Source organism: Suillus subalutaceus (genome assembly GCF_016647625.1).
Source record: "Suillus subalutaceus strain FC151 chromosome Unknown DFJ58scaffold_71, whole genome shotgun sequence".
NCBI lineage: Eukaryota > Fungi > Basidiomycota > Agaricomycetes > Boletales > Suillaceae > Suillus > Suillus subalutaceus.
Genome location: NW_024540320.1, coordinates 67,907 through 95,553, shown reverse-complemented (window position 1 = coordinate 95,553; position 27,647 = coordinate 67,907). Strand labels below are relative to the sequence as shown.

At 49.6% G+C, this 27,647-nt stretch overlaps 4 protein-coding genes across 4 annotated transcripts; 3 read left to right on the top strand and 1 right to left on the bottom strand.

Annotated features, from left to right (window-relative positions):
* Positions 1-595: 595 nt before the first annotated feature.
* On the top strand, positions 596-2,728 carry DFJ58DRAFT_662176 (major facilitator superfamily domain-containing protein; the record flags this gene model as incomplete). Its single annotated transcript, XM_041382283.1, has 12 exons — positions 596-826; positions 884-1,072; positions 1,128-1,221; positions 1,271-1,384; positions 1,438-1,753; positions 1,809-1,816; positions 1,876-1,908; positions 1,963-2,087; positions 2,146-2,234; positions 2,288-2,377; positions 2,428-2,494; positions 2,546-2,728. 12 exons carry the CDS (start codon positions 596-598, stop codon positions 2,726-2,728), a joined length of 1,539 nt encoding a protein of 512 aa, XP_041242645.1.
* Positions 2,729-9,611: 6,883 nt separating this feature from the next.
* On the top strand, positions 9,612-11,547 carry DFJ58DRAFT_842481 (uncharacterized protein; the record flags this gene model as incomplete). Its single annotated transcript, XM_041392840.1, has 8 exons — positions 9,612-10,270; positions 10,324-10,474; positions 10,523-10,582; positions 10,791-10,894; positions 10,964-10,976; positions 11,013-11,219; positions 11,279-11,327; positions 11,354-11,547. The coding sequence occupies 8 exons, from the start codon at positions 9,612-9,614 to the stop codon at positions 11,545-11,547; spliced, it is 1,437 nt and encodes a 478-aa protein (XP_041242644.1).
* Positions 11,548-12,501: 954 nt separating this feature from the next.
* Positions 12,502-15,555, bottom strand: DFJ58DRAFT_685254 (amino acid transporter). The gene is made up of 19 exons (XM_041383295.1): positions 15,298-15,555; positions 15,019-15,195; positions 14,642-14,970; positions 14,569-14,582; positions 14,460-14,521; positions 14,349-14,410; positions 14,155-14,295; positions 13,923-14,102; positions 13,757-13,857; positions 13,693-13,702; positions 13,627-13,641; positions 13,548-13,575; positions 13,387-13,496; positions 13,239-13,337; positions 13,131-13,182; positions 13,034-13,078; positions 12,918-12,984; positions 12,726-12,864; positions 12,502-12,648 (listed from the first exon to the last, which is right to left on the bottom strand). The coding sequence occupies exons 2-19, from the start codon at positions 15,173-15,175 to the stop codon at positions 12,625-12,627; spliced, it is 1,635 nt and encodes a 544-aa protein (XP_041242643.1). The 5' UTR covers positions 15,176-15,195; positions 15,298-15,555; the 3' UTR covers positions 12,502-12,624.
* Positions 15,556-15,969: 414 nt separating this feature from the next.
* Positions 15,970-18,153, top strand: DFJ58DRAFT_746488 (multidrug resistance protein 4; the record flags this gene model as incomplete). Its single annotated transcript, XM_041387468.1, has 12 exons — positions 15,970-16,089; positions 16,147-16,335; positions 16,391-16,484; positions 16,534-16,647; positions 16,691-17,016; positions 17,064-17,071; positions 17,131-17,163; positions 17,218-17,320; positions 17,379-17,456; positions 17,521-17,615; positions 17,670-17,736; positions 17,789-18,153. 12 exons carry the CDS (start codon positions 15,970-15,972, stop codon positions 17,963-17,965), a joined length of 1,404 nt encoding a protein of 467 aa, XP_041242642.1. The 3' UTR covers positions 17,966-18,153.
* Positions 18,154-27,647: the final 9,494 nt, after the last annotated feature.

Sequence of the window (27,647 nt, the reverse complement as noted above, 5' to 3'; positions counted from 1 at the left end):
GGAATCTAGGCCCCTGAATGGCGTCTAAGTCACGTGAGGATGGTTGATGGTTCTCGTACCAACCGATTCCAGACTTTAGAATGACATCGCCCGGGCCAGATTCGCCACCAAGCAGTCTTTGCTATATTCAATACTACTCTCAGTTACCATCCGAAGCGCAAGGGGGGGTGGGAGGCGCAATGGTCATATTGGTTAGATCATCGTTGCAGTTGGAATAGCATTGCGAACACCAGGCTCCCGAGTAACTAGGTAGTTAACTCCGCCTGCCCAAGACTTGGCGCCAGACCTGGCGTAACTCTGACTTTCATGTTCATGGTGAAACCCTGGCAGCCGGTGTCACTCCAGCTGAACTCGTCACAACTTTTCGAGTGAGTGCTGAGTCCAACCAATGAACACAGGGTTATCTGATAGACCCGACTGGTAACCACATGCTCCACAATCAGTGTCGTTGTCAAAGCATAATTGTACAATGCTGTCCATGATATCAGATACAATAATACCTGCGCAGTCACCACCCTCTATTTAACAATTTGTCCCCAGATGGCACGTGTTATCATCCCCTCGTTTCACTTTTTCCTGCCTGCAGCGCTAGTCAATGCCAGCCTCTCCTCCAGGAACGGTTCGTGCTGAGAGATCCCACACTCACATACCAGATACAGATCATACAAGTGACCTTCCGCAGCTCCATGATGCGTCCGACATCTCAGAGAAAAACCTAGAGGATGATTTCCCGGACAAATTCAAACAATTAGAGGATGAATGGCAACAAGACCCGGCCAACCCCAGGAATTGGTCTCCGGGAAGAAAATGGACAACCACTGCGATCGTTAGTTCTTCCGTCAGAGATATTTAGCCATGAGGTCCAATCTTGTTTTCCTGTCAGGTTGCGCTCTACACTTTTGTGACTCCGTTAGCAACTTCTATCATGGCACCTGGATTGCCGGACGTGGCCATAAAATATGGCATAACCAATCCAACAGTCACAGCGTTGACTCTCAGCATCTTCCTTCTCTCATTCGCCATCGGTCCTTTATTTGCCGCACCCTTATCCGAAGTATATGGTCGTGTGTGGGTGCGTCGTCCTCTTCTTTAAGACCAGTAGAATCGTCCGCCTAAATCAGTTCAAGGTACTCCACTTAGGAAACCTCTTCTTCCTCGGTTTCAATCTCGGCTGTGCCTTTTCACCCAACACTACATCTTTCCTTCTCTTTCGGTTCCTTGGTATGTCATGCAACCGCCGGGCTCACAAATTTTCTTACTTTCTGCTCAGCTGGTCTGGCTGGAGGTGCGCCAGTAGGATGCGGTGGAGGTGTCGTTAGCGACCTCTTCTCCGAACGCGATCGTGCTGCAGGTATGGCACTATACAATATTGGACCCTTGATAGGTGCGTTTCACGCTCTGCCACCTTGACACGAGTTCAGACTAAGTTCTGGGAAGCTCCCGCTATTGGCCCCGTCATGGGAGGTTTTATGGCAGAGTCGGTCGGCATACAATATGATTTTTATATCGTCATCGCGATCTCTGGCATCGCCGCGGTGCTCGGCATCCTTTTCATGAGAGAATCTTATGCACCAGTCATTAGGCTTCGTCGTGAAAAAATGGCTATGGATCTCGAAAAGGTACCCGCAGGACATCCCGCCCTCACCACACATCACATGGGCACATGGGCTTACTTATGGATCAACCTCAAGCGACCGATCATGCTTTTGACTCGGAGTTTTATATGTTTTGTCCTGAGTTTATACATGGCTCTGTAAGTTCAATTTAATATCACGCAGCTAACTATTAAACTAATGTCGTCTATTTAGGATTTATGGTTAGTGCTTGGTACCATACGTGGAGTTACGCTGGATGTGGACTGAAATCAACCATTAGGTATCTACTACCTGATGTTTGCTACATTCCCCAGTAAGGTCATATTCGCCTAATACCACGGGAACGAGCATTAAAACCTGCGTCCAGACCTCTTTTCGGAAGTATACCACTTCAGCACCGGAATCTCAGGTTTGACATACATTGGACTTGGCTTTGGATTCATATCCGCCACTATCTTCGGCGCCAAACTTTCCGGCAAGATATACATATATGTACGTCAAGTTTGCCTTCCAATTTGGCCGCTTTGGCTGAAGCGCATCTCTTATCCAGCTTGCTGCACAAAACGGAGGAAAGGGTACGCCGGAGATGCGCATTCCCGCTCTGATATTCGGCTCCTTGTTCGTCCCAGTGGGACTGTTGTGAGATGGATACTTTTATCTATGCGACTCCTAATTTGATCCATCCACGTTAGCTGGTACGGCTGGTCTGCCCAAGCCAAGATCCACTTCATGATGCCCATCATCGGTACCGCTATCTTTGGGTTTGGATTAATGACAGTTTTGTAAGTGGTGCCCTGCATCATATCACCGTAGAAAGCTAACCTCCCTCAAGCCTCCCTATTCAACTATACCTCGTAGATACATTTACCTATGCTGCAAGTGCAACCGCAGCAGCTTCTGTGAGTTGCGCCTACCCAAAATCTTGCCGATGCCTCTGAACACATCATCAGATGTTCCGTTCACTGCTCGGATTCGCATTCCCTCTCTTTGGACAACAGATGATTGCCGCACTCGGTTATGGGGGAGGAAACTCCCTTCTTGCAGGTCTTGCCATCGTCATCGGTATACCATTTCCCATCTGGATGTATTATGCTGGCGAACGTATACGTGCAAGGAGCTCTTTTACTCGTTGATCATATGGGAGGATTGGAGACACGAGAAATTTCTCTGTTCAAGGAGCGGTCCAAGTTCGAGCACTTGGTTACCGGAGATGACTGAACTGTACTTCCCGAACACGATTCCTATTTCTGCGATAATGAGTGATACTTGTAGGCAATTTTCGTATTGACAATGTCACAGTTCTTTCTAACACCGAGTTGACGGGGACTGTCAGAGGCCTCTGCTTTGCAGTCAGGCTACTATCACTTTCGTCCCATCGTGATCGTTCGCTTCTGGCATGCTCTAAGCCTCCAGCTGCGCCCGGGTGTTCATTTGTCGTCCTTTATGACGCTCCAAAGCGAACTTTAACAAATTGCGCGATACACTATCGAGTGCGCAATACACAACATTGAGTGCGCGACACACAACATCGAAAGCGCGATATAACATCAAGTGTGCGATACACAACAACGGAGCGTACAACACACACAACCCACAAGTCTTATGTTCCAAAACTTAGTATCAACTTACATATATCACAGCAGGAAGAGTTTGGTAAGGTATACTAGGCAGTGGAAGCTGCATAATTATTGTACTAGAAAAGATACTAAGAAGATGGTAGTAGGGCACGAGAGACGGCAATATTCACGTCGCTGATAAGATAATCCTGAGACCAGGTATCAATACGACGAGGGGCAGATGGAATATAAGGGTTACGGATACCACGCAAAGATTATATCGGATGGTTGGGGCTTTACCAAGTCAGGCAGCATGGCCACATGACGAAGAACACTTGGTAAATCAGCGATAGTGATGGATGGGTCGGGCCAGGTCCTCCCAACAAGCAGAACCATGGACCGAGCCAGAGTCCGTTCGGTCTACCAACGGTCCAATTCCGATCAACAAGGGCCTGAACCAAGAACCAAACAAAAACGACATAAAAATTGATTGATGCACCGAAGAACTAGATGCAGGTGACCTTGGGAACTTAGTAGACGGAGGCAGACTCGATAGCGGCCCCGTCCGGTCACGAGTTTGAAAAGCGAAACTTGAGTGATTTCGGGCTGTGGTGAGTGCCGCTAAGTGGCGAGAGGCAGAAACGGAGAAGGTGAGCGGTCCTTTCAAAAGGTGAAATTCTGCGCTACTCGTTAGAAAGTGAAAGATCGCGCTGTAGACAACGGCAGACAAAGCTCATTAACATTGCTCAATGAGGCAAAGCCCTACGCCGAAGTTTCCAATGAAGCCCACTATAACTCTGACTTACATGCTCGTGGTAAAACCCTGGCAGCCGGCGTCACTCCGGCTGAACTCGTCACAACTTTTCGAGTGACAAGTGAGTGCTGAGTCCAACCAATGAAAACTGGGTTATAACTTATCTGATGGACAATCCTGAGATCTATTTCTTCCAAAACAAATGAGTACACGGTTACAATATCTCTAGTGTCCTGACGTCCATCATACCGTGAACAGAATCCATGTCTTTGACTTGTGTAATGATATCATGATCTGATGCGATTCTCTTGTATTCTCCGCCGCGTTGCTGCACTAGCAGGAATGCGTTGAACGGCTGTCCAAGGCGAACAATCAATCGCATTGCACGCTCGCTCGATCCTGAATCAACCGGGCCCTGTTCTCCGGGCGACCCAGGAAGAGCAAAATCATCCACGCTATCTATATCGTCTGCATAGTCAGGCAGCCCGAGGAGACGACGATCCCAGGGACGGATGAGTAAGAATGACTGTCGAGTGGGTCTTCCTCGTGAGAACTGAAGCAGCCTGTCCTCCGTGGTGATCTTCAGGTCATGAAGCCCGTCTGCCTTGACTTCATATGTGAAGTAGGTCTCCATGTGTTCAATGGGTCTCCGTCTGATTTCTGTGACAGGGAATGCAATGCATGGTAGATGCAGCCGGCGGTGAGAAAAACGTGGAGCGCTCAGGCGGTCGAGCGAGCTGTACAATTTCAACACTAACTCGATAATCACAGTGTCTTGCAACGACGAGACTGATCTCTGCATCTCATCTTCAGATATAGATGGCAGCGTGTATGGTGGGGCTTCGTATGAAGTGATGTCGGCAGGCAGGCAGCTGTTGAATTCGGATGATGTTCCAACCCAGTCTAGGGCAGTAATGTCCCCAGACTCAGCAATGATCTCCTGCAAGAGCCGCCCGAGCGCCCTTTGCTTCTTCTCACCATACATGATAGGCAGCTGAACACCAAAGATGCCAAATAATGAGTACGCGATATCTTCCTCCACTGTGGTGACACGCGGCGACGCCCATTGCAGTTTCTCACGGGCGTTTATCATTCCAGGACGGAAGGCAACAAGGGTTTGTGCATCTATCCCCGTTGCATCCTCCAACTCCTGCATGATCGCGACAGACTGCTTGTGGTTGGGAGAGTGGTCGTCGAGATACGGGGTCCAGTCACTTTGGTAGAAGCGGATGACTTTCGGGGCGAGGAATTCCGGTACGGTCCATCCTCGCGTGTTCCATGCGCTCCTTGCCAGTGCGCCCGGCTTGGACGAAGGCGGAACATCCGACAGGTAGACCATCGTGAGCGCCGAGGTGCGATACCAGATGAACATGGAATTGAGCGATTTTTGGAGTTCGACATTGTTAGCCTGGTCAATGCAACATGAATCAATCCACCCCCAGCGATACCCAGCAGCACGAGCAGCTTTACAGAAAGACTGCAACTTCATGATCCCACCAACTGGATTCAACCCATGGATGACCTTGTCCTGGATGTCGTGCAGCAGTGGTTCCTTTCCTTCCCACCGATGCGATAGCGTGACACAACGGAAGTACGTTGACACGAGATCTTTGATGCGATCTACATGCACCAATGTTGATGACAAAAGCTCCTTGTACTCTGCACTCGTTTTAAAGGCATCGATCTGTACTTCTCGATCGCATAAGTGTCCGGTGAAGGTATTAAGCAGACGATGCGGGGCGTCGTCGAGTTGAGTCTTGATGGTCTCTTGAATAGCTCCTTTTGCTTCGGATGGATTGACGTATTGTTGGCGCAACTCTGGAGAAAGAGTCAAGCATGTTTCAGGATGCAGTTATTTGGGGGAGTACTTTGTGTTTGTGTGTCAGGAGCATTTTCCAACATGGAGAGCATTATTTTGAAGGTCTCAATGGCTTCATCATATCGGTGGGCACCATGGAGTGCCGCATGCTTCGATTGATATCCAAAGTAAGATGAAGGGTTGAGTTCGATGGCCTGCATATCACCAAAATGAGCGCCGAATACGAAACGGTAACTGCCATTGCACCTTTTCCGCGTCCAGGAGTGCATCGTCCCATAGCATTTTTCCCGACCTCGCCTTACTGCGGTTCGCAAAGATGGTGTTGGTTGCAAAATCGAGGTCGATCGTTGCAGAGTAGAGCTCGATGGCCTTGTCGTAATTACCCGCAGCGAGGGCATCGTCTCCGCCCGCGGCATGGAGCACACTGCAATCTTGCTTGAAAGCTAAGTGAAATGGGGTTGAGAATTATACTCGGTTGATATCACGAAGACTTACCAGTCGACCAATCGAGGCAGCGTGCTTTCATAGCCTCATCAGCCGTGTCCATCATATATCGGTATGCTTTGATGGCTTCTGGAAGTCTACCTGTCCGAAGGAGCGCATGGCACCAACTCTGGTGTGCAGTTCGCCACAAGGGCTTGAGGTCCCACCCGAATAACTAGAAAAAGCACAGTCGGGCGTGAAAAAAAAAATTCCAGTTGCACTGCAATCAACCTACCACCACGAAGACATCATATTTAGAATGGATGGTCGACACAGACGAGAAACCAATAGTGTTGACAGCAGCAGTGAAGTGGTCAGCAGCTTCGTTGTGACGTGCGTCGTCTGATGCAATCATTCCCATTTGAACGTGTAGATAAACCTGAAGTGCGAGGTTCGGAAGATCAGTATCGACGAGGAATCTGGAGTTAACTGTGCTAGAAACACTCACTTCCACGATACCAGAGGCAAGAGAATTCGGATTGGGACGAGTGGTAGCTAGTTCTTGGACGCGCAGAATTGCTTCATCACGTTGATTTGTATTGAAAAGGGCGATGGCCTGACAGCTGTAGTGTAAGTAGCGAGTACAATTGACACAATTGACGTACCTTGATCAAGAGTAGGAGACGAGTTTTATTCAAGTCTGCGTCCACGTACATGAATGCAAGGTCAAATGCTTTCATTGCGTCTTGGAACTGTCGTTTTCCACAGTGGGCAATGCCCTTGGAGATGCAGCCCATCAAGGATGGCTGAATGCTGATGCTCTATATCACCATATAAGTTAGTTTGTGCTAAAAAGGTCACGATGGGACGGTGCATCTAACTTTGAGAGCATCATCAAGTGCGCAGTTCCAGTCTGAATTTCTTGCCTTTACAAACGAGCGATTCGCATAAGAATTGTAGTCGCTGCCATCGGCACCGATATCTTGTGTTAACAACCTGTCAGCACTGAGCAAGTCCCCGCTTATGCACGCATCACGGGCTGTCGTGTTGAGGGTGAGGATCTGCATCATGCATGGTCAGATTACATGGTAGGAGTGAAGGCCAGAAACATGCCTCGCAATCAGACTGTTGAGCCTTGGCATCAAGACTGAGGATCGATATGCAAGAAAGAATGGGAACTCACATTATCTGCCACTTGTTCCTTCGGGGCATCCACCCCTAACACATCCTTGAGGAAAATGAGATGAAGAAGGGACGGAAAATGAACATAATCTTACATCTGATGCCTTTTCCTTGAGAATGTCCTCCAGTAAAGGTACTGCCCACTTTGAGACCATCTTATCTCTGCCTCCGCTGAGAATGTGCTTGCCATTCGTGGAGAAGGTGACACAATACACCTCGTTAGTGTGCTTGAATATGGCGACGGTTCGTCGATCCGAAAGTCGCCAAAGGCGAACCTGTTGGTCATGAGATGCGGACGCTAAAAGGGTGCCACTAGAGTTCAAGGCGATCATAAAGATATGCTTAGTATGGCCCTTCCAGGGCTCACCAACCTGCTTCCAGGTCGATGAATCCCACATCCGCAAGGTGGAATCACAGGTAGAACCAGCTGAGACAAGCTGTTTGCCATCGGGTGTCCATGCGAGTGAAGTATTCCATGCTCCACCGAACGCAGAGTGACCCTGGAACTTTGCGCATTCCCTCTTGCCTGGACTCCATATTTGGATATTTGTCTTTGTTGCGATGGAAAGGTATTCACTCGACGGCGAATACCGAACGCAGAGGATTTCAGACCCACAATTGATTGGATTTCCTTGCACCTGCCATGTTTTTGTATTCCAGAGTACCGTTGTGGTGTCCCATGAGCCACTCGCCAGCAATGTGCTGTCTGGGGAAAAATCGAGCCACCATATCTCTTTGGAGTGGACTTTGAGGGGTTTAGTGAGAAATTCGCCGTCTCGTTCCAGATGATGAGCTCTCCACCATTACCACCGCTTGCTATGAATTGCCCGTTTCTTGACACTGCAACTCTGTATACTGCGTTGCGATGCCCCTCCATTATCTTCAAAACAACACCGTCTTCCAAGTCCCAAAGACGAATCGTCTTGTCTGCCGAGGCCGTCACCATACAGCGTCTATCGGGGAAGACTGCGACTGCATTGACAATATTTTCATGATGTTCAAATGCTCGACTAGCCGTGGTGAGTTGAACGGCGGGCTGTTCTATTTCCGTCATTTTGCTCGAGGTGGATGGTGTTGAGCAAAACTTGCTGGAGAGCTTGTGGATGTCTTGATCTAAGTGTCAGGCGTACGTGTACCGGGCCTTTTGGTGCTTCTTGCCTTAACCTGTAGTGTCTCATTAGACGCCCAGAACACGAGGTTTGAAACCTATATTTATGTCACCCGCAACCATGTAACTACAGTACACTATCTCATAATGCATTGACTTCGGAAGGTCCCACCGTGGGCCAGTGAGAAATTGAACCATAATGCATAAGCCTGTGGGACCATTATGCATTATGAGATAGCATTTTTGGCCGGTTGAGTCATATCGGCGATGCTTGTTCGGGTCATTTTATTCATGTTACAATATTGTCAAAGTAACCAACCTTGATTCAATTACCATCCACCATGTCCGAGTCTGTTCGGAAACGCAAACCTCGAGATACACCCCCACCATACCAGATACAGCAAAAAAAAACTCAAGGTCAAAAATGCTCCGGTAACTTCAGCACAACCAGCTACAGTGCACACAGCACGTCAAAACCTCACTCTCAGTGATTGAACCAGAGGTTTCCCGCGCAGAAACACTTGCGCTGTGTCAGCGGCTCGGAAGGGCTTGCCTCCAGTTTGGAAATGCTGATGCAACACTTCGACTTGAGTTGTTGAAACAGATCCGTCTTTTCCGTGCTGAGCTGCGACGCGAGGAGCTTCTACACTCGACACAGACTACAATAGATGCTTACTTTCGTTAGATATGTAGTATGTACTTGTGCTGGTGATGCTCTACCGCACGGTGTCACAATTTGTCACAAGTGTGACATATGTACTAATGCATAAATCTCATAATGCATAGGGTCGAAGGCAAGAGGTGTGCGTTCGCAAAATCCCGAACATAGGGCTCAACTTTACATAAGCTTAAAACCTTAAAACATAGCCACACAAAGTTTCGAGAGCACTGTATCTGAGGTTCTCGATGGTGACTTCCGAGTTGCATAAAATCGTTAACTCGATACTGGAAGAGGGGTTTTTTTCTCGTCTAGAATACATTTAGATAGACAGTTTAATAAAACTCGCTTGTGGGATGACGCTGCCCTACTACCGAGTGATTTTGAAGCAAAAAAACTAGCCACGTGATTTATATAATTAACGCGTCGATATCAATATACGCGTCGCGTCTCATATGTATCCCTGTCGCATCGCACCACCACTTGTACTCTCTCAAAACTATAGACTTATTCATTATGTATTCAAACCAGCACAATCTGTATAACAGCATCCAACAGCATCATGACAGCACGCCGCATAATGACCATTATTCATATCAAACTACGGAACCGAGATCCAATCATCCTTCACAGTTTTTCGATACCCAGCATTCATCCGGACACTCGCAAAGCCCTCTCATAGACTTCGAAATACCATCACATGCAGAACCAGAACCAGAACCAGAACCAGAATCCGATACATGCTACTATGCACCTTATTCTCCTGACTATGATTCTGGTTACTCGGTCAATACGTCTGATAACGAGGATCGTGATCCGCTCAACTGGCAGCCTCCTATTATCGAAACGGACTTCACCAATATCGACGAAGCGCTCGAACTTAAATTAAATACTGCAGACTCACTCTATCGATTATTCAAGGCAGGAAAACTCAAAGTCCAGGTCGGCCCTCAGCAGAGATGGGCCATACTTTGCCCAGATTGTGATGAATGGTGCCAAACGAGTACTCACTCCTCCATTGCACTCTGGATCGAAGGCCAATTTATACCATTGAGGAACCACCGCGGCAGTAAGAAGTGCGCCCAGACCGTGACTAATAAACAAAAGCAGCATGTTCGGAACGTGTCTGATGAGCCAACCCCTCGTTCACTCGTGGCATTCTCACATCAAAACAGGTGCGTTTCATTTTAAATTCTATACATGTAATATAAATGTTGCTCGCTTACAGTCAACCGCCTCCCGGGCCCTCCCTTGATTATAACCTTTGCGCAGGAGTCCCAATCATCTGGCCAGAGGATATGCGTCCTTTGGTCATGCTCTTTCCATGGGAACGTTACCATGATGGCCAGGATGGCCTACCATTCACTATCGACACTTGGGTTTGCTTGGCTACGTGTTTTCCGAAGTGCCCGTTCATGTATTTGTAGCTTACTCGCGCTCATTTGCTCCTCCCTCGCGTCAATACTAGGACTTTGTTTGCATTGAGAGTGCGTGACTAAGCTACCTAATATGGTATAATTGCGGTGATCGTCACGCCGTGACAGTAGGGGGGGGGGGCTCTGAAGTTTCTCCGGGTGTATATCCGATATTCTAGTTTTGCACACCTCTTGGTCGAAGGGGGTCCCGACGTTATGCATTATGAGATAGTGTACTGTATATTAATAATCGGGGGCCAGCCTCGCTCTCTTCATCTAGCTAGTCCACCATGTCCATCCCTCCATTCAATTCCACCGCCTACTCCACCTACTTGCATTCGCGTCCACGATCAGTGAGGGCACAGAGAACCTGGCACAGTTCAGGTAAGACACATTTCCGCTATCTAACGTGTCGCTCTGCACGCTTACCTGGCTCGCATCCACCACTGGCAGTTGGTTTAACACGGTGAGCAATACACCAGAAACAAACCTTTTCCCGTAGGTCAGGAACTATGCGCCTGTAATCTCATTCACATGCAACCACAGCACTTCGGGCCGCCTCAAAGACACAATCGCAAAATTGAAGAACATCCAAGGATTCACTGTGAACGTCATCTGCGAGCCATTCGTCGAGAATGCAAATGCAACTGCCATAGACACTTCCGGCTTCGACGAGTGGAATGTCAGCGACCTGACAAAGGAAAACTGCGTATGTGTGCACCTTTATGACACGATATATGTGTTGACAACCAAGTGTTCAAACTTCAGGTGCAAATAAAAGCCTCCGTCGTCAAGGAAAGCGCTTTTAACATGGAGTGTGAGGTCATTTCATTTCATGTTGAGTCCGCTCGCTCGCTATCCACGCCGCCTCCCAACAGCTCTACAAATCCATAGATATCACCCACCCAGTCACAGGCGAGCACAACAGCACGCGCATTCTCGCGCACGTCAAATGCATCCACGTGCGCAAAGGCGTGCTTACAGACAAAGATGACATCCAATCGAGTTCACAAAGTTCAAGCTTGTCACGCGTTTAGACGATATCTCATATGCCCACGTTGGAGACGCATACAGGATCACCCACGAGCCGAATACTACGCACATGTTATACCTGTGCCAATCGTGACAACATAGCCTAGGATTCTGTACTACACGCTCTGTCACGTGCCGGGGAAGTAATTCGATATTGACAGAAGCCATAATGGTCAAAATAATTGCCAAGACTGCGCTACCGCCCTTCAAGCTTCAAAGCTTCATCTACTGTTACTGAGGAATATCATAAGGTTGTGGTGGACTGCTCTAGATTTGCAGGAATTGATGGCTATGCCTCTGCCAATAAAAAAAGTTCACAACATAAATAGCACTCATGAATTCACTGATGACCGGCTCCCAAACGCCTTCAATTGGGAATGGCATTCATCGAACAAGTGATACACAGCCTGGGCGGGAAGCACCTCGTAAACTCTCTGATCATCACTGTTGAGCGCCTCGCGCAGACGACAGATGTCCTCTCCTCAGACCCTAGCACAACCCTCGCGTCTATTGCGCTGCTCGTAAGACACCTGACCACCACTGTCGAGCGACTCTCGCAGAAAACTGACACACTCTCCTCCGATGTTGGTGCAACTATTGCGCTGCTTGTAGAAAACCTGATTGCGACGACGAATGCCCTAGCGTTAGACATACATTACCTACTGCAAGGTTGCATCGCTCTTGTTGCGTTGCTGTGCTTGTTGACAGTACTCGGCATCGTGCACTCGTGCTACGCATTAAGTTACTAGAGAGAGCTTCGGGATGTGCAGCATCTCAACACCCGCGTAGACTTGCACATATCATCCAATTATCAGTTTCACCACTGACAGCACTATTGCGTTATCAATTCAAATGACATGAGTCCAGAATTCCAATGGGATTGGTGACTGACCAGATCTTCGGAATGCAGGTGTTGTTGGCAAGAACTTCAGAAGAGTCACGGTACAGGAACTGATGGAGATCTGTTCTAGACCATACTTACGTACCGCGTACATAAACTCTCATAAACTACACATTCCACGAACATCACTACAACATTGATTCAAAGACCAACCTATCAGCACTTCCAATCAATCCCCGAATCACTGCATCTTCTTATTCGAAAACTTGAAAATGAGATTCGTGAGCAGAACCAGGAGACACCGAAAACCAGCAAACACAGAATAAAAAGGTCAACACTCACTACAGTGACAACAGTCCCGTCGTCCAACCTCTCCTTCCGCGGTACAAGCTCATAGCCAAATACCTTGGGCAGTACGATTCGCCATGCAGACCAGTACAGCACACCTGCGAACATGACGGCGATTCCGACGAGGCAGTACCTATAGAATGAGAATAAGAGACACGTGGACAAGTTCTAGTAGAAGAAACGTACAGGTAATATGGTAGTGGTGGGGTATCGCCGACGCCATTGGCTGGTTTCAGGAAGGGAGCGATGAGGACTGTTTGATTAGGGAAAGAAAGTGTTGAAACTGTATATTGGCAACTCACGGAAGGCGGCAGCAGCCAAGAAGAATACAGCGAGAGGCCACCATACTACATCATACGTATTAACGTAGCACACAGGAAGAACGACATATTTGCTCACCTTTGAATGGCCGAACAGCATCCGGCTTCTTCCATCTCAGATAGAACAGACCCTGACGGCGTCTAGAGGTAAGAAACACTCGAGGAGAAAAAGAGTTGGAGGACGTACAATGACAATGAAGAAATTTATAATCTGTTGCGGGTATCCTTCAACGTCCAAAATGAAGGGGTAAGCAATGTTTGGTGGAGGCGCGATGATGACGATAACCTAGGCAACCAATCTCAGACTGATATCGTGGCTCCAGGGTAGCACTTACAGAGATTATCAAGTGAATGATCAATCCCGGAAGTGGGGACTTCCCAGTGGGCCAATTTGAAGCCCAGAATTTGTTTCCGAATGGCAAGGGTATCCCTTCCTTTGCGAGCTCTGTGATCGAAGCATGAGCTAGGCCGAATTACGATGTTTGGTATGACAAACCTTGGTTTACTCGTGACGCCGAAAAAGTCTAGGTGAAAAGTTCTTGAGCCACATATTTCCACAGCATCCCTCGACTCACCGAAGTGATAACGTTCTATGGCCCATCATCAAATAGAGATCATGATACAAAATACATAGGACTCACTCCAAGAGCACTGCCATGAAGACAATGAGTCAGGAAACCCTTAAACTCAGGACGTCGAGCTCACCTGAGAGCAATGAAAACCGATAGCGCACGCTCCGCAACAGAACCAAAGACATTCCCGAAAAACAAAGCAGCGACGGTAACGCCAGACTCCTCGATCTCCATCTATCGATTCTATTCAGTATTTCGTAACTTTTCGTTTGTGGTGCAGATAAAAAGGAAGTTCTCACCTTGGTTGCAGCTGAGAAATAAGCCACATTTGCAAGCAAGTACAAAACGGCGCATATACCAAGACCGAGCGAGGCTGATATCTTGAGCGTCCTCACTGGATTACGGACGTTGTTCATCACGTAGTTCACGTTGGACCACCCCGAATATGCGAACAGGACTTTGAAGGTGGCGGTAGCATACTGTCAAGACTATAATCAGCATATGGGTATCGAGGAATATCACTGAACGCACGTCGTTGCTACTCGTAGAGCTCCCTGCGAACGCGTTTCTGAAATTATAGTACGGATCCGCGACGCTGGTTTTGCCAGAGAGAACTACCCAGCCTGTGACCACCACGAATACCAGAATTATGATCTTGATTATCGAGAGCAACTAGACGGAGGATGTTGAATATGATGATAGTGCAAAAATGAAAGCTTCCATACGTTCATGATTAGTACCCCAGTCTTGGGGGTCAACCCGTGTAGAAGGGTTACGAAAAACATGACTAGAAGCCGTGAAACGACCAAAACATGCCAGCTAGGTGGGAGACATACCTCCAAGTGCAATTCCACGCTCATTCCAGCGACCTACGGGTTGATCAGCGGCAACCAAGATACTACATCATATCAGTCGAGTCGTTTCATCGAGATCCAAAATTCGCACTTGCTAGCAAAAACCTTGACGAAGTAGTTAAGTTTCAACACCGAATACCCACCCAAAATAAGACACGACTGACAATACAGCCGCTCGCAGTGAATCCAAGTAATATAGCGTTGGCAGCAAATACTATGGTGGCGAGGTACTTGGGCTTTCTGTAGATGGCCTCGAGGTATACCTTCTCTCCACCACTGCGAGGGAACATGGTGCCAAACTCGAGCCATATGAAGAGTCCACAGAAGCTAAGCAAGAAACCGAGGACCCAGAGCATGAGGGAGGCGCCGACTGAGCCCACACCGGAGAGGATGGAGGATGGTGTTGAGAATATACCGGTGCCAGTAATCTTTCCAATGATAAGGAGAGTGCAAGACGTTACACCAAGGTGACGACCCATGCCTCCCGCAGTATCTGGATGATGTCACACGAGCAAATCAAAGGAATAGCGAGCAACTGCACCTTCTTCAAAGGTCAGTTCTCCAGGACTAAGGTCAGCATCGTCGTTGGGTTGCTTCTGAAGCCTCTGATCCTTTTCGCAGAGCTGTGACTCGGAAGCACGGCCATCCTGATCTTCTTTCTCCTGCTTGCTTAACTGCGACCACCAAGTAGTGGACATTCTTGTAGATGGAGTGGGAGCTATGAACATATGATATCAGCGCCTTGAAGGCAGATAAGATGGCGCAAGAAAGGTGTCCACATGTTGTCATCATTGCTGCCAGTGCAGCGAAAGTGGCTCACCGACTTGAAGTGGATTCGGCGGCCCTACTGAGACTCCTGAATGGCGCGTACTAGATCACGTGCGAGTTGTTGAAGAATTCTACTCTCAATTCCCATCCGAAGGGCAAAACACTGAGGAAGCTGAGGAAGCAGGCGGTGGCAAGCGAGAAAGGCGGGGGTAGCGGGCGGAAGATGGAATGGTCATACTTATGGGTTAGATCATCGTTGGAATAGTGTTGCGAACAGCGGGGACTAACTAGTAGGTAATATATAGTTAACTCCGCCTACCCAAGACTTGGCGCCAGACGCGCCGCCGTAACTCTGACTTTCATGCTCGTGCGGCCGGCGTCACTCCGGCTGAACTCGTCACGAGTGACAAGTGAGTGCTATGAAAACAAAGGCTATCTGATGCACAATCCATGCTCCACAACTGTCGCTTGTACAATGCTGTACATAATATACAGTAATACTTGCTCAGTCGCTACCCTCTATTTAACAATTTGTCTCTAGATGGCATGTCTTATCATCCCCTCGTCCCACTTTTTCCTGCCTGCAGCGTTGGTAAATGCCAGCCTCTCCTCCAGGAACGGTCTGTGCTGAGAGATCCCCACACTCACGTACCAGATACAGATCATACAAGTGATCCATGACGCGCCAGATACCTCACAGTACAACCTATTGAATTTGTCAGGAATGTCGTTCTCGGGGGACAACATTCCAGACAAATTTAAACAGTTAGAAGATGGATGGCAACAAGGTCCGGCCAACCCCAGGAATTGGTCTCCGGCAAGAAAATGGACAACCACTGCAATCGTTCGTTCTTCCGTCAGAGATGTTTTACTATGAAGACTAATTTTGTTTTCTTGTCAGGTTGTGCTCTACACTTTTGTAACTCCGTTAGCAAGTTCTATCATGACACCTGGATTGCCAGGCCTGGCCATAAAATTTGGCATAACTGACCCAACAGTCACAGCGTTGACTCTCAGCATCTTCCTTCTGTCATTCGCCATCGGTCTTTTATTTGCCGCACCCTTATCCGAAGTATATGGTCGTGTGTGGGTGCGTCGTCCTCTTCTTTAAGACCAGTAGAATCGTCCGCCTAAATCAGTTCAAGGTACTCCACTTAGGAAACCTCTTCTTCCTCGGGTTCAATCTCGGCTGTGCCTTTTCACCCAACACCACATCTTTCCTTCTCTTTCGGTTCCTTGGTACGTCATGCAACCACCGGGCTCACAAATTTTCTTACTTTTCGCTCAGCTGGTTTGGCTGGAGGTGCGCCAGTAGGATGCGGTGGAGGTGGCGTTAGCGACCTCTTCTCCGAACACGATCGTGCTGCAGGTATGGCACTATACAATGTCGGACCCTTGATAGGTGCGTTTCACGCTCTGCCACCTTGACACGAGTTCAGACTAAGTTCTGGCAAGCTCCTGCTATTGGCCCGTCGTGGGAGGTTTTATGGCAGAGTCGGTCGGCATACAATATGATTTCTATTTCGTCATCGCGATTTGTGGCATCGCCGCGGTGCTCGGCATCCCTTTCATGAGAGAATCTTATGCATTAGTCATTAGGATTCGTCGTGAAAAAGATGGCTACGGATCTCAAAAAGGCGTCCGCAGGACATCCCGCCATCACCACACATCACATGGGCAAATGGACTTACTTATGGATCAACCTCAAGCGACCGATCATGCTTTTGACTCGGAGTTTTATATGTTTTATCCTGAGTTTATACATGGCTCTGTGAGTTAAATTTAATATCACGCAGCTAACTAATGTCGTCTATTTAGGATTTATGGTCAGTACTTGGCACCATAGGTGGAGTTACACTGGATGTGGACTGAAATCAACCATCAGGTATCTACTACCCGATGTTTGCTACATTCCCCAGTAAGGTCATGTTCGCCTAGTACCACGGGAACGAGCATTAAAACCTGCGTCTAGACTTCTTTTCGGAATCTCAGGTTTGACATATATTGGACTTGGCTTTGGATTCATATCCGCCACCATCTTTGGCGTCAAACTTTCCGGCAAGATATACATATATGTACGTCAAGTTTGCCTTCTAATTTGGCCGCTTTAGCTGAAGCGCATCTCTTATCTAGCTTGCTACACAAAATGGAGGAAAGGGTAAGCCAGAGATGCGCATTCCCGCTCTGATATTCGGCTCCTTTTTCGTTCCAGTGGGACTATTGTGAGATGGATACTTTTATCTATGCAACTCCTAATTTGATCCATCCACGTTAGTTGGTACGGCTGGTCTGCCCAAGCCAAGACCCACTTCATGATGCCCATCATCGGTACCACTATCTTTTCTTTGGATTTGGATTCATGACAGTTTTGTAGGTGGTGCCCCGCATCATATCACCATAGAAAGCTAACCTCCCTCCCTCAAGCCTCCCTATTCAACTATACCTCGTAGATACATTTATCTATGCTGCAAGTGCAACCGCAGCAGCTTCTGTGAGTTGCACCTACCCAAAATCTTGTCGACGCACTCTGAACACATCAGCAGAGTTCACTGCTCGGATTCGCATTCCCTCTCTTTGGACAACAGATGTTCGCCGTACTCGGTTATGGGGGAGGCAACTCCCTTCTTGCAGGTCTTGCCATCGTCATCGGCATACCCTTCCCCATCTGGATATATTATGCTGGCGAACGTATACGTGCAGGGAGCTCTTTGACTCGTTGATCGTATGGGAGGATTGGAGACACGAGAAATTGCCCTGTCCAAGGAGCGGTCTAAGTTCGAGCACTTGGTTACCGGAGATGACTGAATTGTACTTCCCGAACACGATTCCTATTTCTGCGATAATGAGTGATACTTGTAGGCAATATTCGTATTGACAATGTCACAGTTCTTTCTAACGCCGAGTTGACGGGGACTGTCAGTGACTTCAGAGGCCTCTGCCTTGCAGTCAGGCTACTATCAATAGAGTCTTGGAAAGAAGTCACTTTCGCCTCATCGTGATCGTTCGCTTCTTGCATCCTCTAAGCCTCCAGCTGCGCCCCGGTCTTCATTTTTCGTCTTGCGCCTCAAAAACCACCATGGTAAGCCGCGCCTACGCTTTCAGCTGTGCGTCAAGTGCAACGTATTTGGGCGAACACTAGACCGCGACAGTGTCTGAATCTTGTGGTCAGTTTCTTGTTACCTTACAGAGCAGACTCGACATTTCTCTCAAGAGGGTACTGACATCTTGTAAAATCGATTAATTACTGTCTACACAACGAAACCGAATTCCATAAATAACGATCATCGGGGAGAGCATACAGACACAGGTGAGAAGACAATGAACTAGTTGTAAGCGTGAGCTTCTAAATCACTATCTCGTGGATGTTACATTCCGAATCCTGTGAATAAATACAAGAGCAAAGTGAAAGAAAATTATCAATGCGCGATAACAAGACATCATGACATCCAGTACATAAAATCGAGATTTTCAGACCCGTGACCCAGCAACTTCAATGACATGTTCCTGCGCGCACAGGTCAGGCGATTTGTCGCAATAATCATTGGAAATTTCAAATCAGCACACCTTTGCAATTTTCTGCCCTTCGGATAAAAGGACAAGGCAAGACCGTAGACCCTTCAAACACCACTGACGTTCGAGCCAAGCGAGGAGATACTGATTCCAGAATAACTTGAATATATGCTCAAGTGCGTTGTTCCGTGGTGTCTGAGCTCGCGAGAGATGGACGACCCAATTTTGGCATGCATACTTGAGAGCACCGGAAGTTGATTGACTTCGCTCCCGTGCTTCGGTTGCGAAAATCGTGAACGCGGTCATAGCATGGATGACTTCAATATCTTGAGGATCTTGTAGGAATGCAGAGGTGGAATGTTCCTGGGGCCTTAACGCCAGGAACACCGGAAACATCAAGAAATCTGGTAAGCACTTGAACTCCTGGATTGCTTGGAAAGCTTGGGAGAAGGGTTGTGGGATGATTGCGTATTTACTGATTGTTTCCAATGTGTTCGAGAAGTCTTCCATTGTCACCCAGACAGACGCCGCGGGGGTCAACTGCCATGCTTGCCCATGGGAGGTCTGGAGCCACTCTCTGCCGCCCTGGGTCTGGAGCCACTCTCTGCTGCCCTTAGTCTGGAGCCACTCTTGCCCGCCCGGAGTATGCAGCCATTCTCGCCCTCCTGGGGTCGGGAGCCATTCTTTCCCGCGCTGTGTCAGCAACCACTCTCGCCCATTCTGGGTCAGCAGCCACTCTCGCCCGTACCAGGTGTGCAGCCATGCATGCCCTAACGGACTCTGCAACCCATTCAGAATCTGCAGCCAGTCATGCTCACTCCGGGAATGCAGCCAGTCTCGTCCTATTGGGGTCTCCAGCCAGCTGTGCAGCCAATTTCCCCCCTTCGCAGTATCCAGCCATTCTCGCCCCATCGCAGTGTCCAGCCATTCTCGCCCCCTCGCGGTGTTCAACCACACTTGGCCCCTCTTGGTGTCCAACCATTCTTGCCCGCTTTCGGTGTTCAACCATTCTTGCCCGCTCTCGGTGTCCAGCTTGCTCTCGGTATCCAGTTTATTGATGGCCAGCCACTCTTGCCCGCTTTTTGTATCCACCCACCGCTCCCTTCTCGCGGTGTCCAGAAACATTTGGACCCTCTCTGTGCCCAGCCTCTTGATGGCCGACCTCATGTGGCCCCTCTGGATGGCCAGCCACACTTTGCCCCTCTCGGTGTCCAACCATTTTTTCCCCCTCGCAGTGTCCAGCCACACTTGGCCCTTCTCGGTGTCCAGCCATTCTTTCCCGCTCTCGGTATCCAACCATTCTTGCCTGCTCTCGGTATCCAACCATTCTTGCCCGCTCTGGGTGTCTAGCCACAACTTCCCTCTTGCGGTGTCCAGCCACACTCGACAGCCCCTCTCTGTGTCCAGCCAGTGTCGCCCGTTCAAGGTGTCAAGCCATTCTTGCCCACTCTCGGTGTCTAGCCACACTTTCCCGCTCTCGGTGTCCAGCCACACTTGGCCCCTCTCAGTGTCCAGCCATTTTTGCCCGTTATCGGTGTCCAGCCACACTTTTCCGCTCTCGGTTTCCAGCCACACTTGGCCCTTCTCGGTGCCCAACCATTCTTGCCCGCTCTTGGTGTACAGCCACCATTGCTTCGCGGTACCCAGCCACGCTTGGCCACTCTCTGTGTTCAGCCATTCTTGCCCGCTCTCGGCGGCTAGCCACAATTTCCCGTTCCATGTTTCCAACCACACTTGGCCCCTCTCAGTGCCCAACCATTCTTGGCCCCTCTCGATGTACAACCACCATTGCCCCCTTGTGGTGCCCAGCCATACTTGGCCACTCTCTGTGTCCAGCCATTTTTTCCCACTCTCTGTGTCCAACCATTCTTTCCCGTTCTCTGTGTGCAGCCATTCTTGCCCGCTCTCGGTGTCCAGCCATTGTCGCCCCTCCTTGACGACCAGGTGCTTTCCCCCACTCGGCGTCTGCAGCCATTTTTGGCCACTCCGTGTCTGCAGCCACTCTTCTCCAGTCTTGGTCTGTAGCCACTGTCTTCCGGTCTCGGTTTGCAACCATTCTCGCCCGCTCGGTGTCTCCAACCAGCCTTGCCCGATAATAGTGTCCAGCCAGTCTCGCCGGTTCCAAGTCTCCAATGGCATGGGCTCGTCAGGGTCTCCAGTAACTTCTCGCCATCTCTGAGTCCACAGCCATCCCGGCCCGCTCTGCAGCCAACCTCGCCCACCCTCGGTCTGCAACCAAGTGTCCCCCGCATGGGTCTGTAGCCAATGTCCACCAGCTCGGGTCCGCAGCCAGTCTTCCCCCTTTTGGGTGCGCAGATACCCTTCGCCATCTTGGGTCTGTAGCCATGCACGTCCATCCAAAGTCTCTAGCCACGATCGTAAACCCGACCCGCGAGCTCCCCGAAGCCATAAGAAACTCGCAAGAACGCGCATTGGCTCTGGTGGCTCGACGACGAAGGCTAATGAATGCTGTAAGCTCTGGAGGTCATCAGTTTGCATAGCTTGGCTGTGCTCCTTCAATGCTAAGAGCGCATTCAAGAGGTCTGTGCTTTCTGGAATGTCTTGGATCATCAAGCTGAAAGAGCCATGCGCTAGCAGGGAATGTGGTGATATGATAAATCCTGACTCGAGGAGTCTGCAATTCGAGGGGTCTGAAACATAGTCGCGAACAGACGAGTGATAGATATTCACGGGGAGACTGCTGTCAGTGGGAATATCCATGACAGACCGGAGCTGTACCAGCGTCGTCTCGACATCCCTTCCCTGACCAGGTCCAAGAAGCTTCGAGATTTGTGAGATTGGCAGAGGGTCTGCAAGGGCTGCGACAACGGACAAGTGCAAATGTGCCCGCACGGGGTCTGCACATGTGGAAATGATGCGGTCATATAACTCGTACACCTCTGTTGCTGGCAGTAGTTCACTCGTTAGCTTGAGCAGGAGCTTAAGCCGACCCCGGGGATCATTGTATCCATCATCGATAAACTTCATCATTGTGGTTGCTACAATGAAACGCCTGCCCGCTCGGCTCGCCAATAGCGTAAGGTCTTCCTCCGTTGGCTGCGGGAAATCTGGATGGCAACTTTGCAACTCTGTGAAGGAATACCGCAAGAAGATGTTGATGTCGTTGTCGGCATCTGCGCCGTCTAACGAGATGGTGCCAGTAATACCTTCCCCTGACGTCTTCACCGGTATCTCGTCCACCAGCGGGCGCATCTCCTGTTCTTGAATGGCTTTACGAATATGCTCCTCCGAGCGACTCGTGAGCAGAATGTGTATCACGGGAAGATCAGGATCCCGAAGGATTTGGCCAAGCAGGGAGATCAGATCAGCGACGGTTTCGGGCTTGCATTCATCGAGGGCATCAATAACGAACACCGGAGGCAGACACTCACGCAGCCTGGACTGCAAGTGCCGGAGAGGTTGGCGGAATAACACCTCCATCTGGTCACGGAGAGACTTGCGGGAGTTTAGAACCGCGGGATTCTCGCGGATAGCTTTGCTCACATCCTTCCGCACGCTTGGGAAGTTGGTCACAAGCTGGTAGGCAAGCGTCGCAAAGAAATCTCCACTCGTGCTGCATTTCGTATGCTTGCGCGAAAAAAAGAATGTCCCCGCGAGCCGTGTTTCGATTTTCGTCTTCTCTGTCACTTTCAGAGCCCTCATCCTTTCAGCGACAGTGAACGCAACAGCAGACTTTCCAACACCCGCCGTTCCATGCAGCCAAATGAGTCGACTCTTCTTTTGGTTATCTAATGATTTATAGATGTATTTGAGAAGGTGCTCTCGGGTCCCTTTCAAACATTTCGGATAGGGCTGGCGTTCTGGAGAGTCGTATGCAGCGCCCGGGACAGCGACCCGGGACAACTTCTCCCAAGGTCCTTCAGACGGTTGAGGAACTGTTAACAAGGTCAGAGACCAAGAGAGGAGATAAAGAATATACTGACACTGATCCCAATCACTCATCAGCAGAGGTTGATAGACGGTGTGAAGTGGAATGCGACAACTCAGGGAAGTACTGGTGGGTTCGAGCAGTTAATAATCATATTGACAACGACTATCGAGACGGACGACATACAATGATGTGAACTGAAGAATCCAAGTCTATGCTCTTGGTTTTTTTTCGAGTCCGGGGTAAGTTGTGAAAAGCCTTGAGCTGTGAGATGATGTTGGGGCGTCGGCGCGTGTGTTCTACAGGCAGCGAAACGATCGGATGATGAAGGTAGATTTGAAGGATACTTGCGATAGAATGGATAGATGATTGCAGTGCTATTCGAAGCTAGATGATGGTGGCGGTGAGAAAAAGACGAGCGCTCAGCGGGCGCTTGCCAGTAAGGACGTGAGGCACTGTCAGATCAACACTGGGCAACTCTTAAGAGCGATTGATGACCCGGGTTGCTGTCAAATCAACTTTTGACGCTCAATACATATTCAAACCACTCAAATGTGTTATTTCTAATTCTGGTTTCGAACTCGAAATCACACAGTTGAGTGGTTCGCGGCGTTGAGGAGTACTACTTAGTGCTGGAAGCAGGGCGGGTGGGAACTGTTTAAATTTATATTATGTAAGTAATAGATTGACCTTTGGTTCTTTTGATGTCAAATCTGTCTCGCGCACTCCCTGCTTCATCGCGTGTTTTAGGCCATCGCATTATTCAACGCGGACCTACATAAGGATGCAATACTGCTCGTGAAAGTGCTAACTGCCGATTGTCCGAATGCCGATGCTGTCACGGTCGCATGTCGTGTCGTAGAAGTGAGTATCATACTACATCATGCGCCTAGGTTTGAGTAGGCATCAACACTGATCACACATCAAACATATCTACGCATTCAACCTAAAATACATGCCTTACATCGCGCGCATTACAACGAAGCTGCTGGTCGTTTTACTGCCGCTGTCAAATCCTGTACTTTCGTATAGTCACGGCCTATTCATGCTATATACGAGGACTTCGTGATGATATGTTGATATAATAGAACCGAAATGCTTTACATTGCCAACTGCCTGCGTTTTCCAGCTCTTCGGGTGGAATCTCAAGTCCTTGTGGCTGACTGCTCACCAGAAGCGGTGCCAGGCTTTCCTTTCAGCAAATTAGCTTGAAGAAGCTCCTAAATCATACCGGTTCATGCACATGATGAACACCATTCATCAAGGTACGAAGGCCATCTGCCTCAAATAGTCCACTGGCAAGTTTTTAGTAACGTTACTCCGTGCTATGATCTTCACTCCCACATTTTATTCAGTATTCGAGCAAGAATACGGGCCCTCTATTTTGCCAATGGAGATACTGCCCTCGCTGCAAGTGATTACGACAAGGCTACTGACTTATACTCTGTGGCGGTCGCAGACCTTGATTCTGCTAGCTACGCACTCTTCGCAATCCACAGTGAGGTGATGTTGGAGAAAATGCTGTGGAGGATGCGCTTTTCGATACGCAAATGGTGCGATGACGTCTACATAGGATTTCGTACGCAATACTCACCTTGGCAATACATAGGTCATCGAACCCAACCCTGAGTCTCATGTTGGATACCAGATGAAGTATGCAGCGCTTCGTTGCGCACAATGCTGTGATAAAGCCATCAAGGCCTTCAATACCATACACAGCTCCGCCACGCGCCCTACTATCCTTGCCTGAATATGAGATTCAGGTGATGATCTCTTCGCTGCGAAATACCGTGACTATAGAGTTGGCTTCGAAATTTTATACCCTGCTTGACAATGCAAGCACCCCTCGCTTTGCGAACTGCAGACTGTATTTGCCTTGCATCGCATTCCGTGTCACGGAAGTCAGACGGACTCCATGACTTGCTGACTAACACGGAAGAGACGATGATCTAGTTCTCGCAAGCAAGGGAATCGATATTTCCTCGAGCCACCCGACTTTGCAAGACTGTCTGACTTTGGAGACGTGTAAGGCTGGGTATGAGTTCGACGGGGATTGCGAACAGAACAAGCGGCTAGTTTGACGTCGCGACTGATTTTCCGATACATGATGGTCAATTTGTGACGTATGTACGTGGCTATTATTTATCTGTTTTGTTCTTTCTTAAAATGTCGCTACCGCTACTGTCAACATTTTCGCAAACAGCTGTAAAGTTCGCTTTTCATAAACATAAACATTCCTCTCAAGAGGGTAATAACATCTTGTAAAATCGATTAATTACTGTCTGCACAACCAATCCAAATTCCATAGATAAGAATCATCGAGCACATACAAACACAAGTGAGAAGACAATGAACTAGTTGTGAGCGTGAGCTTCTAAAGCACTATCTCGGGGAAGTTACATTCCGAATTCAGTGAATAAATACAAGAGCGACGTGAGAGAACATTATCAATGCGCGATAACAAGACATCATGACATCCGGTACATAAAATCGGGATTTCAGACCCGTGACCCAGCAGCTTCAATGAGATGTTCCTGCGTGCACAGGTCAGGCATTTGATCGCAATGATCATGGAAAATCAGCACACCTTTGCAATTTTCTGCCCTTCGGATAAAACGACGAGGCAAGACTGTAGACCCTTCAAACACCACTGCCGTTCGAGCCAAGCGAGGAGATGCTGATTCCAGAATGACTTGAATTCATGCTGAAGCGCATCGTTCCATGGTGTCTGAGCTCGCGAGAGATGGACGACCCAATTTTGGCACGCATACTTGAGAGCATCGGAGGTTGATTGACTTCGCTCCCGTGCTTCGGTTGCGAAAATCGTGAACGCGGTCATAGCATGGATGACTTCAATGTCTGGACAATCTTGTAGGAGTGCTGGGGTGGAATGATCCTGGGGCCTTAACGCCAGGAACACCGGAAACATCAAGAAATCTGGTAAGCTCTTGAACTCTTGGATTGCTTGAAAAGCTGGTGAGAAAGGTTGTGCGATGATTGTGCATTTACTGATTGTTTCCAACGTGTTCGAGAAGTCTTCCATTGTCACCCAGACAGACGCCGCGGGGGTCAATTGCCATGCTTGCCCATGGGAGGTCTGGAGCCAATCTCGGCCACTCTGGGACTGGAGCCACTCTCGGCCGCCCTTGATCTGGAGCCACTCTTGCCCGCCCGGAGTATGCAGCCATTCTCGCCCTCCCGGGGTCAAAAGCCACTCTTCCCCGCGCTGTGTCAGCAACCACTCTCGCCCATTCTGGGTCAGCAGCCACTCTCGCCCGTACCAGGTGTGCAGCCATGCATGCCCGAACGGAGTCTGCAGTCCATGCAGAATCTGCAGCCAGTCATGCTCACTCCGGGAATGCAGCCAGTCTCGTCCTATTGGGGTCTCCAGCCAGCTGTGCAGCCAATTTTTCCCCCTCGCGGTGTCTAGCCATTCTCGCCCCCTCTTGGTGTCCAGCCACACTTGGCCCCTCTCGGTGTCCAACCATTTTTGCCCGCTCTCAGTGTCCAACCATTTTTGTCCGCCCTTGGTATCCAGCCACAGCTTCCCTTTCGCAGTGTCCAACCACACCAGCCACACTTTTCCACTCTCAGTGTTCAGCCAGTCTTGCCCGCTCTCAGTGTCCAGCCACACTTGCCCCCTCTTAGTGTCCAGCCTCTTGATGACCAGCCACTCTCGCCCGCTCTCGGTGTCCAGCCACAACTTCCCTTTCGCAGTGTCCAACCACACTTTCCCACTCTTGGTGTCCAGCCACACTTTCCCCCTCTCGGTGTCCAACCACACTTGCCTGCTCTCAGTATCCAGCTTCTTGATAATCAGCCACTCTTCCCCACTCTTGGTGTCCAGCCACTCTTGCCCGCATCCGGTGTTCAGCCAATGTCGCCCGCTCGCAGTGTCCAGCCAGTGTCGCCCGCTCACAGTGTCCAGCCACACTCGGTTACTCTTATTGTCCAGCCACACTGGCCCCTCCTTAGTATCCAGCCTCCTGATGACCAGCCATTCTTGCCCGCCCTCGGTGTCCAGCCATTCTCGCCCTCTCTTGGTGTCCAGCCACACTTTGCCCATCTCGGTGTCCAACCACCACGTCCCCGCAGTGTCCAGCCACACTCGGACACTCTGAGTATTCAGCCAATCTTGCCCGCTCTCAGTGTCCAGCCACACTTGCCCGCTCTCAGTGCCCAGCCTCTTGATGACCAGCCACTCCTGTCCGCTCTTGGTGTCCAGCCACAACTTCCCTCTCGCAGTGTCCAGCCACATTTTCCCCCTCTCGGTGTCCAGCCACACTTTCCCCTTCTCAGTGCCCAGCCACACTTTCCCCCTCTTGGTGTCCAGCCAGTGTCGCCCGCTCTCGGTGTCCAGCCACACATTCCTACCCTCGGTGCCCAACCACACTTTCCCGTTCTCGGTGTCTAGCCACACTTTTCCGCTCTCGGTGTCCAGCCACACTTGCCCGCTCTCGGTGTCCAGCCAGACTCGGCCCCTCTTGGTGTCCAGCCAGTGTCGCCCGCTCTCGGTGTCCAGCCACACTTTTCCGTTCTTGATGTCCAGCCATACCTTCCCGCTCGCGGTGTCCAGCCACACTTTTCCGCTCTCGGTGGCCAGCCATATTTTCCCACTCTCGGTGTCCAGCCACGCTTTCCCGCTCTCGGTGTCCAGCCACACTGTCCCGCTCTTGGTGTCCAGCCACACTTTCCCTCTCTTGGTGTCCAGCCACTGTCGCCCCCTCTTGATGACCTGCCATTCTTGGCCACTCTGTTTCTGCAGCCACTCTCGTCCCCCCTGTGTCTGCAACCACTCCCGACCAGTCACAGTCTGTTGCAGCCACGTGTGTCCAGTCGAGGTTTGGAGCCACTCTTCCCCACGTCGGCCCTGCAGCCACTCTCCTCCAGTTTCGGTCCTCAGCCACTCTTCCCCGGTCTGGGTCTGCAACCATTCTCGCCCGCTCGGTGTCTCCAACCAGCCTTGCCCGATAATAGTGTCCAGCCAGTCTCGCCGGTTCCAA